General features: G+C 41.8%; 1 protein-coding gene across 17 annotated transcripts in view; it reads left to right on the plus strand.

The window, feature by feature from the left end:
- The window catches only part of ACACA (acetyl-CoA carboxylase alpha), a 283052-nt gene that overhangs the window by 210956 nt on the left and 53300 nt on the right, over positions 1 to 18796 (plus strand). For all 17 annotated transcript variants that reach the window (XM_033431572.2, XM_004271716.4, XM_033431570.2 and 14 more), the window contains 3 exons: positions 67 to 164; positions 4484 to 4604; positions 5177 to 5287. In XM_033431572.2, coding sequence (XP_033287463.1) covers positions 67 to 164; positions 4484 to 4604; positions 5177 to 5287 — 330 coding nt within the window. The remainder of the gene's footprint in view (positions 1 to 66; positions 165 to 4483; positions 4605 to 5176; positions 5288 to 18796) is intronic.

Genomic DNA, 18796 nt, shown 5'->3' on the forward strand with positions numbered 1-18796 from the left:
ATGCCTTGCTGGGTCTTCTGTGGTGATGGCAAATAATGAGTTGAAAACTATTTGTGTTTCCCACAGGGATACAAATATTTATATCTGACCCCTCAAGATTATAAGAGAGTCAGTGCTCTCAACTCTGTCCATTGTGAACACGTGGAGGATGAAGGAGAATCCAGGTAGGTATTATGTATCAGAATAATTCGGCTGTGGATTAAAGAAAGGAGAATATGATCATTTTTTTCTCACTGTCCTGCTGATCATGACCTTGAAGAGCAGTGAAGATTGCTTGTTGAGTAATCTCGAAGCCTTAGGTTTGTATCTCAGCTGTACCACTTACTAGCTGAAAGACCTTATTATTGATTAAGGTTTTTAAACTATATTTATAATAATTATTCACTTTGAAAAGTTGGAACATATAAACAATTATGAAGAAAAAGTAAAAATCAGCTACAGTCCTACCAAGAGATCACAGTTATTAATGTATATTATATTCTTTCTGTCATATATATATATATATATATATATATATATATATACACCTTTTTTCCTACATAATTGGGATCATAATAGAAAAGGGCTTTTGTAATTTGTTCTTTTTACTAAATATTATTTAGGGAGAAATTTTATATATTCTTACAGTATTATTTGAGAATATGATATTTAATGGCTTCATATAAATCATTATAATGAATATATCATATTTGAACATACAGACTATCCCTGTTTTTACTGCTATATCCCTGGGCTGGTCATTCTTTTATGTAAACTTTGAAGAATATCTCTGGCTATTCCCTTTGGGTTAATCTCTAAAAGTGAAATTACTGGTCAAAAAGTATGTCCATTTTTGTTTTGTTTTGTTTTGTTTTGTTGTTGTTGTTGTTGTTGTTTTGTGGTACGCGGGCCTCTCACCGCCGCGGCCTCTCCCGTTCCGGAGCACAAGCTCCGGACACGCAGGCCCAGCGGCCGTGGCCCACGGGCCCAGCCGCTCCGCGGCATGCGGGATCCCCCCGGACCGCGGCACGAACCCGCGTCCCCCTCATTGGCAGGTGGACTCCCAACCACTGCGCCACCAGGGAAGCCCAGTATGTCCATTTTTTTAAAGATTTTTTTGGATAATTTCAAATTGTCCTCCCAAGAGCTACACTCCCACCAGTAGTATATGGTCGTGCTTGTTTCCCCTCTTTAATTTTTTCTCCACCCTTGCCAACACTGTTTACTGTAAATTAATAAAATAGGATAAAAACAGCAATTGTTATTTTAACTGGTATTTTTGATCCCCAGTGAAGTTGAACATTTTTACAATCTATCTGCAAGTATTTTCCAGAATGTTAATAAGTTGCTCCAATACCATTTATTGAATAATTCATACTTTCCTCACTTTTATAATAATCTTAACTCAATTACCAGGCTTTATATTCTGTTTTTTGTTCTATTCTTGGACTAACGCCACACTATTTTAACTACTTTAATGGGCCAGAGTTCCTCACATTCTTAATTTTTCCCCAAGTTTTATTAGCTATTTTTGTCTTTTTACAGATAGGCTCATTTTTTTTTTTTTAATTCCCCAAAACTTTCCATAATGATTTTGATTCAGATTGCATTAGGTTTATAAATCAATTTAGGAAGACCTGAGAGCTTCATAATATTAACTCTTCCCAACAAGAAACATGGTATGTTTTTCCAGTTATTTAAGTGTATTTTTTAAAGTTTTATAGTTTTCTTTATATAGATTTATGCCAGAAATTCCCACTCGTTCTTGGTTCACAGCACCTTTACTGTCTCTGTAATTTTTTCATAACACCTTTAGGCAAAAAGATACGCCTACTATTTCTGATTATTAAGGAAGCTGACCCAGACAGCTTCATAAGTATTTATGCCACGAACAACGTGGGTTTGAACTGTGCGGGTCCACTTCTGTGTGGACATTTTCAGCAGTAAATCCAACAGTACTATACCATCTGTGGTTGGTTGAATCTACAGATGTGCATCCATGGATATGGAGGAACCATATATATGAGGGCCAACTATAAGTTACACTCGGATTTTCAACTGCTGAGGGTCGATGCCCCTAACCCTGGCATTGTTCAAGGGTCAACTGTATAATACACATAACTGAAAAAATTTTATTCTATTCTTAAATAATTACAGTTACTTACTAATGGGATATTTGCACCCATACGACATTGCAAACCTTGGAATCAGCTTGGACATATAGCCACCCTCACGTTTTGTTCTGCACTGATTTTTGTGTAGAACTTTTTTTTTTCCCCACAGAAACTGAAAACCCAGCTTTGCAAAGATAGGACATTGTCAGAAGGAATGTAGCAGTACCTCATGTTAAACCATGAACTACTTAAAACTAGTAGTTTGCGAGGCATCCAACAGATGTCACATATCATAGTGTTTCTCTCAAAAATCTGAAATATCCTTCAGTGCACCTGACAGTTCACTGTGGCATCCATCCCAGGATGTCTTGGTCTGCAGTATAGGTATGGTGGGATTTTGCCAGTTTTTAAATATTCCTATATGTTTTGCATTTTTCTTGCTACTCTGAATGGGATTCCCACCCCACCCCCGCCATTATATTTTTCAACTCTTTATTACTGGTATCTCAGAAAGCTATTGATTTTGTATATTGCTTTTGTTAAAGCAAGTCAGTTTTCTTCTCTGAGCTTTAGTTTCCTCATCTGTATGATGAAGATCAAGTTATCCAATATATGTAAAGCCCTTAGCACAGAACTCAGCGCATAGTAAGCAATCAGAAATCCTGGGTATCATTATCTATGATAATGGAGATGATATTCCCTATCACACTGGACTGTTGTGAGGATCAAAAATGATATACATGAACATGTTTTGTTAATTATATTACACTACACGAAGATTTTTATTATGAGTAACATTAAAATTTGGTACTACTTTTTTTTTTTGGCCATGCCATGCAGCACGAGGGGATCTTATTTCCCCCAACAGGGATTGAACCTGTGCCCCTTGCAGTGGAAACATGGAGTCTTAACCACTGGACCATCAGGGAAGTCCCTGGTACTACTTTAAAGAATGATACTCTTAAAGGTAGAAGGCTCAGATCACAGAGCAGAAAATGGGAAATTTTTCATCTTTTTCATATAATACAAGGGGAGAAGATGCCACTTAACAAATCACAAACACCTGTGAGGCAGTATGCACTCCTGAGGAGGGAAAAGATCTGCTTTGCAAAGAAGGCTGACTGGGCCCATGAGTATTTGTGACTATATGGCATGTGGGCCTTATTAAAAGGACACATTCCCCCCCACCACCACCAAATTAATGTGGCTCGTTAACCCCTTAAGGGAGATTAGCTTTACCTGTAACCTAACTATGCTAGAGTCTAGATACAGAGCAAAAGGAAGAATTGGGGAATTATTGTGAGAAGGGATTATTGGGAATCTGGGAAGCAGAAATGCAAAGCCACAGACAAACAGCAAGGGCAAAGAAAAGGAATTGATGGAAGGCTGGAAGTAGGGAACAGAAATATGGGAGCAAAAAAATAAATAGTTTAAGAGCCACTATGGGATATTTATTTATTATTTCAATTTCTAAAACTGTGCCCAGTGCCAAGCCTTAAGGGTACACATGGAACAATAAATAATATATGTCCATCTCTACTTCCAACTTTGTATTTTTCCTTTCTTTTATGAGTTGCATTCCCCATCTCCCATTTCCCATTATCAGCTATCACTCCTAATCCCCTGCCGAGAAGACAGATGGGTGGCTCCCTCTGGATCCCCAGGATGCTTTCTGTACAACTTGTCCAGCATTTCACTTCTACACACATTCCCCCTGCCCCTCCAGAGGACTATGCCAGGAACTCTCGTGTATACACTTGATACTTACAAAGGAGCAGGGATAGAGTGCACTATGTTGACCTTCCCCTTCATCCTTGTCTTGGAAAGAGAGAGGATTTTTGACTTGAGAAATTGGGCTGAGTGTTCTCACTGTGCCTCTGGATTTTTTTTTATTCCTATGTAACATTTATCTAAAATTGTTGATTTAAAGGCTGTTGCTTATTAGAGAGAGATACACATTGACCCTGCTTTTAAGAAACTTGTCCTAGAAAGTAAGAGAGGGTATCTAACATCGGAGCGCCACCTATGTGTCAAACCCTCTCCTTGCGGCTTTAACTTTCATGTCAACCCGTAGAAGTGGATACTATAAATCCCATTTTACACAAGTTACTATTATCCCTAGAGTCACACTGCTGTATGTGTCAGAGCAGGGATTTAAAGCTGTCTACTTAGTTCCAGATTTTGCTCTTTCTGCTATACCATATTGCTTCCAGACAAAATAGGCACCAAGCTAAGAAGGAAAGATATATGAATGAAGAGTATAAAAAAAAAAGTACAGGCCTGGTATGCTTTCAGTATGCTTTTAGCAGCCTATTAATGGTGGTTATTCTTTTAATGGATTGTTGTTAACGTGTTTAACCTGTATAATTTGGCATGGCTGTATCTACTAGGTACAAGATAACCGATATTATTGGGAAGGAAGAGGGACTTGGAGCAGAGAACCTTCGAGGTTCTGGAATGATTGCTGGAGAATCCTCGTTGGCCTATGATGAGATCATCACCATTAGCCTGGTAAATCTTGCCAGAGCATGAGATGTTTGAAGAGCTGACTAGGATTTGTTTTTGCTCCCATCCCCACTACTTAGTCCCAAATGGGAGCATTTCTTAAAAACTGTATATCTACAATTTGATTTTAATTGTGCACGAAAGTAGGAAGGTAGGGTAATGTAAATAATTGAATTTCCCAGCTAAACCTAGCACCTCATGTTAGCCTTTAGCTTAACTTCTTATTTCTCTAAATATTCTACCAGAGTATTAACAGCTGAAATCTCTTCTCCTCTTACTGTTTTCCTTGTTCATACCTCTAGTGTAGATGCCAAACATCTGTGAAATAAACAAAAGTGTAAGAGAAGTAAAGGGCGTATGATCCTTTAACTGTCTGTTACTTGAATCATTGAATGAATTCTGTACCTTCTTTGCTTTAACCAGGAAACTGTGGTTTTGTATTGTTATTAATCAAACAGATTTCCTAAAAAAGCAATATTTTTTTCCTGTTAATGTGGATTTTACATATCTGTGCCTTAGTTATTATAGCTAGGGAGGGAACATAAATATGTGACATGTCGAATTTATTCTTTTTTAAGGTTACGTGCCGGGCCATTGGGATTGGGGCTTACCTTGTCCGACTGGGACAGAGAACCATCCAGGTTGAAAATTCTCACTTAATTCTGACAGGAGCTGGGGCCCTCAACAAAGTAAGTTTCTAGGGTTTGGGAGAAGTAGGTGAAGCTTTTGGAGGATTATTGTGAATTCCTAGTTCTAGATCCTGATTGGGGGAAGGCTTCCTCAGTCTATCTCTTCCCCTCTCCCTCCATCTTCCCTGCCTATTCATTCATTCATTCAACAAAATGAGTGTTTTGAGTACCTACTATGTGCCAGGCGCTATTCCAAGCCCTGCTATGTAATAAACAAACCATATAAAACTCCTGCTGTGAGGAGTTTACATGCTGATGTCCTTCTAGAAAGACAGAATTAATTGAGTGCTTCTGTTCTGCCCTCCCTCCCTTTTTCTCATCTGTGAGCGAGGGATGTGAGATCTATTCCCAAACATGGAGCTACCTCTGAAACATCCCCTGAACATGTTGAGGGTATCAAGTTTTAATGTTTGAGAAATTTGTGAAAGCACCTCTGAAAAGGAGCACATATGATGGTCCCTTGTATGTAAGGAAGTACTTGGTAATTATTGAGTGGAAAGATGGGTGGATGGATGCATGGATGGATTGTTGAGAAAGAGTATGACATGGAGATTTATCTTCCCTTCAAAAGAAAAGCTTGTGCCTTTTTTTTTTAAAAGAAGGTTCAACTTTTTTTTTTTTTTGGCTGCGTTGGGTCTTCGTTTCTGTGCGAGGGCTTTCTCCAGTTGCGGTGAGTGGAGGCCACTCTTCATCGCGGTGCGCGGGCCTCTCCCGTTGCGGAGCACAGGCTCCAGACGCGCAGGCTCAGTAGTTGTGGCTCACGGGCCTAGTTGCTCCGCGGCATGTGGGATCTTCCCAGACCAGGGCTCGAACCTGTGTCCCCTACATTGGCAGGTGGATTCTTAACCACTGCACCACCAGGGAAGCCCTGCTTGTGCCTTTTCAATCCAAGCTCATAGTGGCTTTTCCAGAGAGGGAAAAAAAATGGATAGTGAGGTCACAGCTTGCAAGAGTGAAAACTATCTAAGAATACCTGAATATACAAAGGGCAGTGTCGTTCTTTTTTATTTTTTATTTTCGATTAATTAATTAATTTAGGCTACATTGGGTCTTCGTTGCTACGAGCGGGCTTTCTCTAGTTGCAGTAGGCAGGGGCTACTCTTCGTTGCGGTGCACAGCCTTCTCATTGCGGTGGCTTCTCTCGTTGCAGAGCATGGGCTCTAGGCATGCAGACTTCAGTAGTTGCGGCACGCAGGCTTAGTTGCCCCGCGGCATGTGGGATCTTCCCGGACCAGGGCTCGAACCCGTGTCCCCTGCATTGACAGGCGGATTCTTAACCACTGCACCCAGGAAGTCCCCGACAGTATAGTTCTGACTTCTTTGCAGGCATAGGAAGATTATTTTCTCTCCAGAGCCAGGAATATGTAATTGTCTGAGGCTGGCTGGCTGGCTGGCTGGCTGACTGACCGACCGACCTCGTACAACTCGTATAACCCCTCAACTCCTCAGCTTTCTTTATCTGTCAAAGGGGGATGATAATTTCCACCTCTAAATGATGCTGTGGACATCAAATGAGAAAACACAGGTAAAAGCAGCTAGCAGTTGGCACAAAGTGTTGGCTCACGTTACAGTTTCAGTTTCCTTTTCCTCTCCCTTTCACGGTTTGGTGATTGTGCTTGCGGAGCTATATGCATGCTAAGTTGTTTACTAGACTCACGCAAACTGTTTATGAAGCCTTGGCTTTCAAGTGGAAGGATGGGAATTAAGTGTCCTATCCTATCATTCCCATTTAGAACAAGTTGACACTGCCATTAGTCCAATTAGCTTTTGGGGATGTCAGAAATGAGAATGGTGTGATGTGATAAGTTTGCTCTCTGCATTCGTATAAACTTCATGTCCTTCTCTGGGCTTGCCTTTCTCTCCAAGGAAAGGCAGAGCAGTGCTAACAAAGGCAAACTTGGATGTCCTGCTCTCTTTTTGGAGAGTAGCCTGGAAATAAAGATTGTGAACTGCCTCTACTGAGGGAGGTTATTGCTGCGGGAGAAACTTACTTTATTTTTAAGTTGTTCTTTTGGATACCTTCTTAGGCTGAGATATTGAGGAATGCTGAAGAGAATTGTAGATACCATTATCTGTGAGGATAGAATTTAAAGAAGACACCTGCATTTCCATAATGTTCCCGTACCTGAACAAAGAGCTGATTTCTGAAAAGTATCTTGTTACATTGAGTTTTTAATTTTCTCCCTGACATCCAAAGAATATTCTGAAAAGCAAAGGTGGTGGTGGTGTGTTGTTGTCGCTGCTGCTGGGGTTTTTATTTGTTTGTTTGTTTTTCCTAAAAACTTGCTAGTTGAATTTCAATCCTGCCACAAAGAAAGCATTAGGGATTTTTTTCTTAAAACCCGGTTGAATTGTTGTGATCAAATTCATTATATTCATCTTCCTCCTAGCCTGCAGGGCTCCTTGTTAAAGAAGTCTAGTTGTAGGGAAAGGACGGTAAAGCTGTAGCTGTAACTTACCCCACAATGCTCATTTCCAGAAGGCTGCGATCATTTGTAGCTGAAGGGAGTGATCAGTTAGAGGGGTTACTTAACCCTGCTCTGCCCGCTTCACTGTCTTCATGTCACTGCCTCTTATGTGCAGCTGTGGTGCTGGAAGACCCCGATTTCATGCAAACTGATTAAGAATGTCCTGTCTGCCCCTTTGCCTCTCAGGTACGAGAAAGGAAACTAGAAAGGAGCCACACGCTCAGACTGCCTCTTCTGCCTCCCTCCTTGTGCACGTCCTGCCTTTGTCTGCACTGGTGTCTCTTTGCACATCTGCCTTTTCTTCCTATAGGAATCTCTGTCTCGCATCCTCTGGGCGTGTGTCCAGGTCACTTTGAGTGCATGCCTCTTCCTGTGTGAGTGCTGGTCTCTTTCTCTTTGTGTCTGTATCTTGCGTCTAGATCCCTCTTTCTCTGTCTGTGTGCCTCCCTGAGTCTCCATGTGTGAGAGTCTTTGTGTGTGTCTGAAACCCTGTAGAGACTCCACAAGCCCTGACCATCTAGCTTGTCGTACGCGTGTACCTGTGTAAAGCGGGAATGTAGGCGGTGTATGCGAGCTTTTAGACTGTAAACATTTGACCCCTACCTTTTTGAGTCTTCATCCTTTACGTTAAACATTAGGGTGAAGAATAAGAAGGGAGGTGGTTGTGCAGAGGTTGTAGGGGGAAAAAAAATCTGTGTGTGCAAGTGCCGATCCCGTTGACCCCTTTGAAAATTGAAATAATGATAATGCGTGTCTCCTGACTGCATCAAAGTATCAGCACATCAAAAGCCAGGAGGCATGAAATGCAAATGATAAAGTGAAAGCAGATGGATTGTGCATGATCGCCTGATGCCCAATGAATTTTAAAAGGTGCCGGTTTGCAAGGGCGGGTGGGGGGACTGAAATAAACACGTTATCCCTGCAATTCTTTTTTGTTCTTGACGCTCACTCCTGACAATATTTGTTCACACTTGAGTGAACACCCACTTCATCTTTCTCTCTCTCTCTGTCTCTCCCTTCTTCCTCTCTCTTTCTCTCTCTCTCTCTCTCTCCTCTCTAACTCCACCCCCCAGCCCCCCACCCACCTCTTACACGTCTCAGGTCATGTCTCACTGCAGCTCTGGTGGAAATAATAAGATATAAACCACGAGGTTGTTATTTGCATAGAAATAGCATGGAGCCCCAGGCAGCAAGGGAGAAGGACATAGGGATCATTTGTCTAAAATTTTAATGAAAACTTTTGCTGAGGCAGAGATTTTTTTAAAACTTTCTTTCTCCCTGCTTTTCTCCTCCCCTCCTCACCCCCCTCCACCCCATCTCTGCTTTGACTGAACATAGTTGGATATGAAGAGAAAGGTTTGTCACTCCACATATCACACTCCCGTAATGCAGCCACATGTAAATTGTTTGTTTAATAGATACGAAGCTGGAGAGACACGTATTCCCAACTTAATACACTGCATGTACGCCTCAAGCTTTTATAGCTACTCTCCATCTCAGTGCTCACGTGATGTGGCCTGTTGTTAGCCGACCTGGTTTTAATTAGTTTAGACCTTCTAACCTCTTGCTTCCAAAGACTCTTACTTTTTAAAGGATTTCTTTTTGTAGCCAACAGTGGTCACCTGCATATAAAATATAACCATCCTGGCGGTTTCCTGTTTTTCTCTTTCAGTGATTTCACCGTTCACCTACACATCTTATTTACGGGGCCCCATCCTTTGCCACTCTGTCTTTTGTTCCAAAACCAGAAAGTGCTCCGCATATGCGTCTTTTGATCCCTTGTCCTTGTGATCTCATTATTTGTGTATGCTCTTTCCTTGAATGTCTTGCTCTCCGTTGCCTGCAGTTATTTGTAAAATACTCAAAATATTACAAAGGTGTGGAGAAATACAGGATCCAGGTTTCCTTAAGTGTTGCAGAAGCAGAGTTGACATTTGAACTCAAGGTAATGAGATGGTGATTAGAGGCAGCCTGCATGACTTTATTTGAAACTTAAAATCAAGAACATCTGTCTGGTTCCTTGCTACCTTCTGGGTGGGCTGGCGGCACCAGGGCCATTTTACAGATGGAAAGACAAAAACAGCAAGAGGTAAAGTAACCTAGTTCCACTGACAAAGACTAGAACTAGCAGCAGAACATGAACTTCCACATCCCCGAGTTTCATTTAAGATGCGCTCAGTCCCCTGGGCTTAGTGTCCAGAAGGCCTGAGAAGAGAAGGTAGTCCGGTCATTTTATTTTTTGTCCAAACATCATGAGAGTGATGACATTAGGAAGAGAAGCTTCTAAGGGCCTGCTCTTTCATGTCACTCCAGGTAGTGGATCATAGGTTCCCAGCTCTACAAACTGTAGACTGTTGGTGGGCAGATCCCTCAAAACGCCTCACTGAGTGGTAAGGGCGGACTTGATGGACATGACAGACTACCTGCTCAAAGTGAGTCATGCTGGCCTGGCAAAGGCAGCAATCTGTGTGTTTGGGGAACTGAAAAGATAGTCCCTTGAGGGACTGTGACAATTTGTAGAGTCATAAACTCCTAAGTCAAGGTGCCACTGGACGTTGGCAGTGACTTTCGGACCCACTTCCTCTCCCCTCCACTCCCCTTCTCTGTTTCTGTGTAATATGTGTACTGTAACATCAGCTGGTGGGTAGGCTGGGAGGACCTAGCATGATAAGGGAAGTAGACTAGAGCCTGCCAGTTCTCAATCCACTGCCCCAGGCTTGGTGAAAGCTCTCTCTGTGTACCAAGAAAGCAGAATTGCAGTTTTTGACTTGTCCTCTGGACAGTTACTGTCTATGGAGGTAAGGCATGTGCCCATGGCCTGATAGATAGATTATAGATTCATTCAAGAGGTGATATATGATTTTCTTGTGATAAGCATTTTAAAGCTTCTGGTTTAAGGCAAAAAAAAGAAAAAATCCAATAATCTCATTCCCCTTAGCGAGAGCTGGCCCCTATTTCCACTGAATCTGCCAGGAAAAAAACAATTATGTGATGAGTGTGGCTAGGGCTATATGTTAGGCCTGTAGGGGGCTAATTCTGCTAATCTTGCTTTTGAGACTTGGTATCAGTCTTTCTCTGGACCTTAGTCTCCAAATACATATTTTTATGTGTCTGTACAATGTGAAATGTGACTCTATTGGGTACAGTATCAGAGTTCCTCCCAGGAGCTTGTAGCACCAGGGGACTGCATTATGCATCCTCCCTCCTCACCCATGACTATGTGACACTCGCTCAACGTGAGAGTCAGTCCCAGAGGCTCGAGAAAGCAAGGGGGCAGTTCGTTAGCTCTTTTGTGAGGCAGCATTGTAACTGTCACATAACTGAAAGAGGTGGAATAGTTAAGACTGGCTAATGTTTGAGTACAGGCTCTGCCGCCTGTGAGTTGTGTGACCTTGGGCAGTGCATTTAACCCTTCCAGGTCACAATTGTGTTAATTGTAAAACAGGGATCATAATAGTACCTATCTACCAGGCTCTTGTGTGGATTATATGAGTTAATACTGGTAAATCACTGGCACTGTTGTGGTCTTCCCTGTGATGCGGTTAGAGGTCTTTCTCATTGCAACTCATTATCCAGGCCCTGGAAGGGAAATACAAACACAGCATTCTCTCTATTTTCTGACCCTTTGAAGGCAAAAATTCCTTTAAGAAAATGTTAGATGTCAGTCCTCACTGTGGCGTACATTCGTGTATTGACTTCCCCTATAGATGTTATCTAAAGACAATCACACACTTTGGAAAGCCATTAATGTGAGAGGCCCCATGTTCAGTCCTGATAGGGTAGTATATGTGTCACTCATCTGTCTGCAAGAGTCCCCAAGGACTTGTTGATACAATAGCCCATAATCACTCTAAGGATCAATCCAGCAATTTGCATTTTTAAAAGTCCCTAACTACCTATTTTCACAATAGACAGGCCCTGTGCTCTGAAGCTCCAGATGGGATCGCTCTCCTTTCTAAAGAGGGCATTTGAGCTTCCTGAGTAAGCCTCGCGTTAGCATTATGAACGAGTTCTCAGAAAGGGTTGCGGTGGGCACATCCCCTTAGTTTTCAAGCCCTTCCCCCTGCACACACAAAATCTGGGCACACCTGACTGTGTCTGGGGGGTTGTTTTATTTGTCTTTCGTTTGACCTTCCTTGGGTTTGGTAGGAAACTGTACCAGGTATCTTGGACTCCATTAGTGAGTCAAGGTAATATACCAGAAGTCTGATCCTGGGCTCTCTGGTAGAATTGCTGTTCAGAGCTCCATTGCCTCTGGCTCTCTAAGACAGCCCATGTGGGCATGGTGGCTTAGAGACTCAGGACGGGAGACCCACACAAGCATCAAGTCAAAGCTGAGAGTCTCTGCCTGGGCATTAAATAGAGACTCAGGAATTATCATGTTTGACAAACTACTGTAAATGTGCTCAAACTTTTTGAAGTTTCAAAGCCTTTAGATTATTTTTTTAAAAAAAAGCAAATGAAAAACTTTTGATTATTCCTCTCCTTTCCATTTACTAGGTAAAGCAACATTGGGCTCTAATCTCTTTGGGGCTCAATTTCCTCTTTTTAAAATACATTTCCCACCTTAAGGTGAAGGCCAGAGGTTCTCTTAATCTTAAATTGTCTTTAATTTCTAGTATTCTGTTACGCTATGAAGATGTATCTTGATTTGTAGCCAGGGAACCGTGTTAGGATAGATGAGGGGGAAGGAGTTGGGGGGGATCAAAAAAGTGACTCCATGTGAGAGAATTTTATGTTAGTGAGATTACATATCAGTGAGGTGTAAAATTATTACATATTAGCAAGATTAGGAATAGGAGTTGTAAAGCATAACAATTCAAAATTTTTTTGTTTCTTATCCATATTATGGAAGAATAAATGCCCCATGGTGGGTGGAAGGGGTGATATCATTCATGATGACACCAAGGGGCCATAGAATTATAATCGTTGGGAGTGGAAGGATCCTCAAAAGTCCAACCACCCAACTGTTGTTTGAATTTCCTCTGTGACTCCGTTACCAAATAGTCATTCAGTTATGCTTGAAAAACTCAACTGAAGGGGAGCTCAGTACTTTTTCAGCCAATCCCTTTCATCTGTATAAAGTTCTTCCTTATATTTGGCTAAAGTCTGTTTCTCTGTAAGACAAACTAATACCTCTTAAAAAGTAGTTCAAAATTAACAAAGCAACTCCCAGTTTGATGGTCTGGCTTATGTAGAACTTAACAGAACCAAACTCTTCCCCATGTATTTTTGCTTTCAGAGTCTGGTCTTGTCTCAAGAACAAATGTAGTGAAGATGAAAATGCTCTTCAAAGATAGAAAAGAAATTGGACTCATAAATAACATTCTTGCCATCTGAAAATATGAAATACTTAGTAATTACTAGAGAAACAGCTAAAACTCACCACTGTGAAGTAGTACTCTATGGAACCGTAGGAGACTGCCACGTGGCATCACGCAAGGCTTTTAGACCTGCCCATCACCTGCTGTATCGAAAGTCAGGATCCTAATACATGACTGAAAGATAGGTCTTTCTGAGTGCTACATATTTAGGTAGTGGTTAAAACTCATGGTTTGGTGGTGCTTATTTCAGGAATCAATAAAAGTGCTGTAGACTGAGGTAATCTTAAGCTCTATGGGCACACAAACCAAATGTAAAATGCTAGAGCTTATTACCCTCTCAGCTCAGGGAGCAGTCTCGGGCTCACTTCATACGTGTGGACCTCCATAACATCTCTACCCTCTCTCTAGAGGGTCCATTCCAGCCTCCCGGACTGGGATGCTTCCCGAGTATTGGAATCAAGAGATGCCTCCACTTCACAGGTTCTGTGGCGTGTAGGGTCTCTGCATGTTCTGCCTCTAATAAAACCTTGTCCCTGAACTCAAGCTAAGTGCCCCCTGAGGACTGCCAGCACAGTGCCCTAAGCAGAACAGCTTGACGTTTTCATCTTCCAGTCAGATGTTACGCCTTCTTATGCTGGATTTTCTTCACCTTTCTTTCTACACATGTTCATAGCTCTGTCTTTGCAAATTAGTGTTCAGTTGAAGCTTTGCTATTCCATCTTTCCCTCTCCTCTCCCCTTAACCTTTCTTCTCCCCCAACCCCAGCCTGAAACCCAAGTAAATTAGCTTTTCACCCCTGCCCCCCAGTTAAAAAAAATCCCATACTCCTCCAACAGTGTCTGTTCTTGGATTTGCAGTCAGCAGCCATCTCCAATAACCATCCAGCTGTCAGCTTCGCAGCTCCCCACTACCTCCCACCTCCCCCATCACTCACCAGAGGAAAAAGAGAGCCAGAGCCAGAGCTTGAAATATATCATGCAATAGTGTATCATGAATTTGTTGTGAATCACAGCGGTGAAGCAGGTTTATTTATTTCTGAGACCTTAAATCAATACAAAGTAGGTCTCTTAGTTCTGAAGCTGGGATGGAGTGTGAAAAAATGAGCCCATTGTACTCTTAAAACTTTGGGGAAAGGAGATGACAGCTATATAATTCCATTTACCAGGCACTAGGGGCTTTAATGTGAAGGTGACAGGGAGCTCTTTGTGCATTTAGAGCACCATATCTTCTAAATAAAAGATCTGTAGACTTGATAGTGGAGCATAGCTCTGAGTTTAATAATCTCCAAGCATTAGACCGAGCCAATATGTTTCCAAGTCAGAGAGGTCCCCCCCACACGCTCATAAATTAAAAGTGCAAGAACTGCACACGTTGGTAGATTAGAAATGCAAGGACTTCAGTCTTCCAGGGGGAAGACAGACCTGGTCCCTGGCTGTGCACAGACTGCTGTGTGAATATGATAAAGACGCAGGAAACGAGACTGTTTAGAAACCTGACTCCTGGCTGTTCATCATTCTCGGGAATGTCCCCTGTGCATGGATCCAAATCTGGCTATGTCCCCTCTCATTCAGAGTGGCCATCTTCACACAGTCTAATCAGCTGATGTCCACAGTCAGGGGGGTTGAATTATGAAAGGAGAAGCTTTCAGAGATGTTTAGATTGAGCTGTAGATTATCATGCCCAGGCTTCAGGTTCTTCTGGTTGATTCTTCACTGGTTCCTAGTTTTTTAAATGTCTCAGAGTCTGGAATTTAAGCCCTTTAAAATAGTTTGCACATAAGAGAAATTGAGAAATCGGTGTTTATTAAGGAAAAGAACTCACCCAATTTTTGTTGTTGTTGTTGTCGTACATGGGCCTCTCACTGCTGTGGCCTCTCCCGTCGCAGAGCACCGGCTCCGGACGCGCAGGCTCAGCTGCCATGGCTCACGGGCCCAGCCGCTCCGTGGCATGTGGGATCCTCCCGGACCGGGGTACGAACCCTTGTCCCCTGCATCAGCAGGTGGACTCTCAACCACTGCGCCACCAGGGAAGCCCCTCACCCAAATTTATCCAACAGCATAAGATGCAAATATGAGAAGTCAAGACCATTGGAACATATAATCACGTTTTGGGTATCTTCATTTTCTATCTAACCCTCTGATAAAATGTCTTCTCAACAGCTAAAGCAGGTTTATGCAGTTCAGTAGAGCAACCCTAGTATAATATGACTTTACAGTACATAGAGTTACTAGCTTAATTCTAGCCCAGGTAAAGAATTTTGAAAGGAAAACCCAGTGTCTACACTGGGGAAAACTAAAAGGAGAGGAAAATTGAATCACTCATTTTGCTTAAAGAATCTGCTACACATTATAACACTAATAGGAAAGACTTCATTTGCTTATAGTAGTTCAGCTTGCTGAAAATACAAACCAGAGCTGAGTTTTGATAGAGCAGTGAGATTTATGGCAGTTCACCTGCATTTATTGTGTGCCTGTTGTGTGTAAAGCTCTGTTCTTATGCTATGGGTGTACAAAGATGATTCCTGCTCTCATGGAGCTTAAATTTAGGCTAAAAGACAATAACAAGCTTTTCATGTGTTCTAAGGGGAAAACATTAAATTGCTTCCCATCAGATGTAAATGAGAAAACACAAACAAAAAGGCTGCAAAGATGAAAGAAAGGTCAGTGTTACTCCCCAAGAAGCCAGTTCCCAGCAGGCACCAAACTCTGTGCCTCGCCACTGGTGGGCACAGGCAGACAGTCACACAGCCATCTGCCTTCCACCAACCTCATATCCAATATCCTATTCAGAAAAACCACTGGAGGTGACTGGAAAAAAAAAATATATGTGTGTGTGTGTGTATTTATGTGTACACACACACACACACACACACACACACATACACACGTATATATAGTTCTCACAACTCAATAATAGGAAAACAACCCAATAACTTTTTAAATGGGTAAAAAATTTGAACAGACATTTCACCAAAGGCATAAGGATGGTAAATAAGCACACAAAAAGATATTTATCATTAGTCATTAGGGAAATGCAAATTAAAACCACAATTAGACACCACTAAACTAAAATAAAAAATTCTAAGCAGACAGTACTAAGTGTTGGTAAGGATGCAAAACAACTAGAACTCTCACGTGTATCGGTGGGAATGCAAAATGGTACAGCCACTTTGAAAAAGTTGAGCTTTTTTAAAAAAATAGAGTCAGTTATCCACTTACCATATAACCTAGCAATCCTACTCCTAGGTATTTATGCAACAGAAATGAAAATGTCTATTCATACAGAAACCTGTACGTGAATGTCTCTAGCAGCTTTATTCATAGTTGCCAAAAACTGGAGACCACCCAAATGTCTGCTAACAGGCAAAGAGATGGACAAGGTGTGTTATTTCCATAAAATGGAATAGTACTGTGCAGTAAAAAAGGAACTGCTGCCACCTGCATCAGCATGAATAAATCTCAGATGCATTATGCTGACTGAAAGAAGCTAGACTCATAACGTTCTAGAAAAGGCAATATTGTTGAGACACAAGGATCAGTGGTTGTCAGAGGTGGGAGAAGGGAGTTGATTACAAAGGGAATGAGAATACTTTGGGGGCTGATGAAAACTTTTGGGGTGATTGTGGTGGTGGTTATATGCCTATGTGATGGCAAATTTCATGTACACCTAAAAATGGACAATTTTACTATATGTGAATTATACCTCAATAGACCACACTTTAAAATTTTTTCTATTTTTGGAAGTAATTTATTGTCAGTATGCTCAAGTCTGTAGCTAAAGGAGCAGTTGATGGATCCCTGAGATGAGTGATTTCGTTTGACATCAGTTTTGACTCCAGAAGCCTATGCCTGTTCTCATACATTTAACAAGTAAACTGTCATGTGGCTCTTCTCTACCCCAGTTACATTAAAAATGCGTCTCTGTTCCTCACCAGTCTGTCTTCAAATCCTTACCATCCTTCTGCCGTCTAACTCATTCCTCTGTTCTCCCTACATCTCCGTAAACAGAGATCTTCCCAGTGTCATTTCTGGCCTGTATCACCTCAGTTTCTTTTTGGCTAAATATCTTTTCTACCACTGGTAGCTCCGTCCCTTTACTCCAGTTTATCCATTAGCAAACCTGATCACTTTATAATTTTGCTGCTAATTGAGAGATTTTTGGTCTTGCGGTGGACAGTGTTGAATCCAGCCGTGGCTCACACCAGAGCCTTTCCCATTCTGTGCCAGCAGTGTGTTATTGTGCCCCTTCTCGGTCCCCAACCCTAGCCTTCCAGCTGCCAACCAGCTCTGGAGGGTTTGCCAGTGACAATAGTGGCAACAAAGTGGGGAGAGGAACTTGTAACCCTGAGTCTTTGTATTCAGAGACTGTGTTTTGGAACCCCCAAGTATTCTTGGTCTCATAGGCACTGGTCCTGTCTCCCTAGAGATTTAGTTCCATTCACCCTTGGATATATTCCTGGAGAAACATTTACACAGTAATATGTGCTGCACCACTTAAAATTGTTAATTGGAGATTGAATTACTTGTCAGCTTTTAAAAATGTAGTCCTGTCAGGTCAAGGAGGAGGGTGTTAGCAGCATGAGTAGATGAGCTATTGCATATTTTCTTCCCCTTCCTCTTTTTTCTCCCCCCTCCCTTTTCCTCTCTCATCCTTTCTCCTTTCTTTTGTTCCCGTTTTAATACTTCTTCCGTGTTCCCACCTATTCTTTCTCATCTCTCTCTTTCTGCCTTAGCCAAACCTTTATTGATAACCTGACAGGTCCCCAGAATGACTTTAATATCTAGAATCATGGATGAAGTCCAGTGATGACAGTTGCTCAGGAAATTTACAAAACCCCTCCTCAGATCCTCTTGAGAATAGAAATATCGTAATGAGATGGAGTATCGCAGCAAGGACTCAGTTCGTGTAGCCTAATTCTTAGATGCAGGAGGACTTTTGTACTCCCTGCTTCTTTAACTGACCCATCAGGAATGTTTAAAGGGGAAAAGGTTGGATAAAGGGAGGAAAGCAGCAGAATTCATTTTTTATTCCATCGATATGCATCATTATTTTTCACATCTTCAGCACATAATTGCAAATATTTGCTTATAAGTCGAAAGGTCTCCAACATAATGTATATATCAGGACAAAAGCAATTTTTTTAAAAACAATTGAGCTAAGTTACATCTATGAAACTTGGAAATCTCAGTGCCTGTGTGCTGACAAACATCCTGACAAGTAAATACTACATTCATTCAGTATTACACAGTGATTTCATTTGCACAAAACCTCACAGTGCTCTGCCACTTCAGTCAAATGTCTGGAGCACTGGGGAAGGGAAGAACGTGTTTATCTTGATCTCCAAAAAGGGATTTAAGGGCGAGAGCAGGCGGTCTATTAGACTGTTTTCATTGCCTGTCAGCTGTGGTAAACCTGAGCTGTCTGCAGTGTCTCTAGATAAGGGGCAACAGCAGCAGCGGCTAAGGCCTCTGCATGTATGTATGTATAGCTGCATTCATTTGTACTTCCTGTGTATCTCAGAATTTCTAAAGGCTATGTAGCATCTTTCGTGGAGCCTTTAACATTTGCGTTCTGCTAATCGCTGGCTGTATGCAGCGCTCTTAATTCCCAGGTCTGCCGGCTGTAAGTGCTGGATGAGGCTGAAGTTTATATGGAGAGTGAATGGAGATCCTCTTTCAGGCTCAGCCCTGCGGCGTGGGCACTCTTCAGCGGGGGAC

Source organism: Orcinus orca, chromosome 19 (assembly GCF_937001465.1).
Source record: "Orcinus orca chromosome 19, mOrcOrc1.1, whole genome shotgun sequence".
NCBI lineage: Eukaryota > Metazoa > Chordata > Mammalia > Artiodactyla > Delphinidae > Orcinus > Orcinus orca.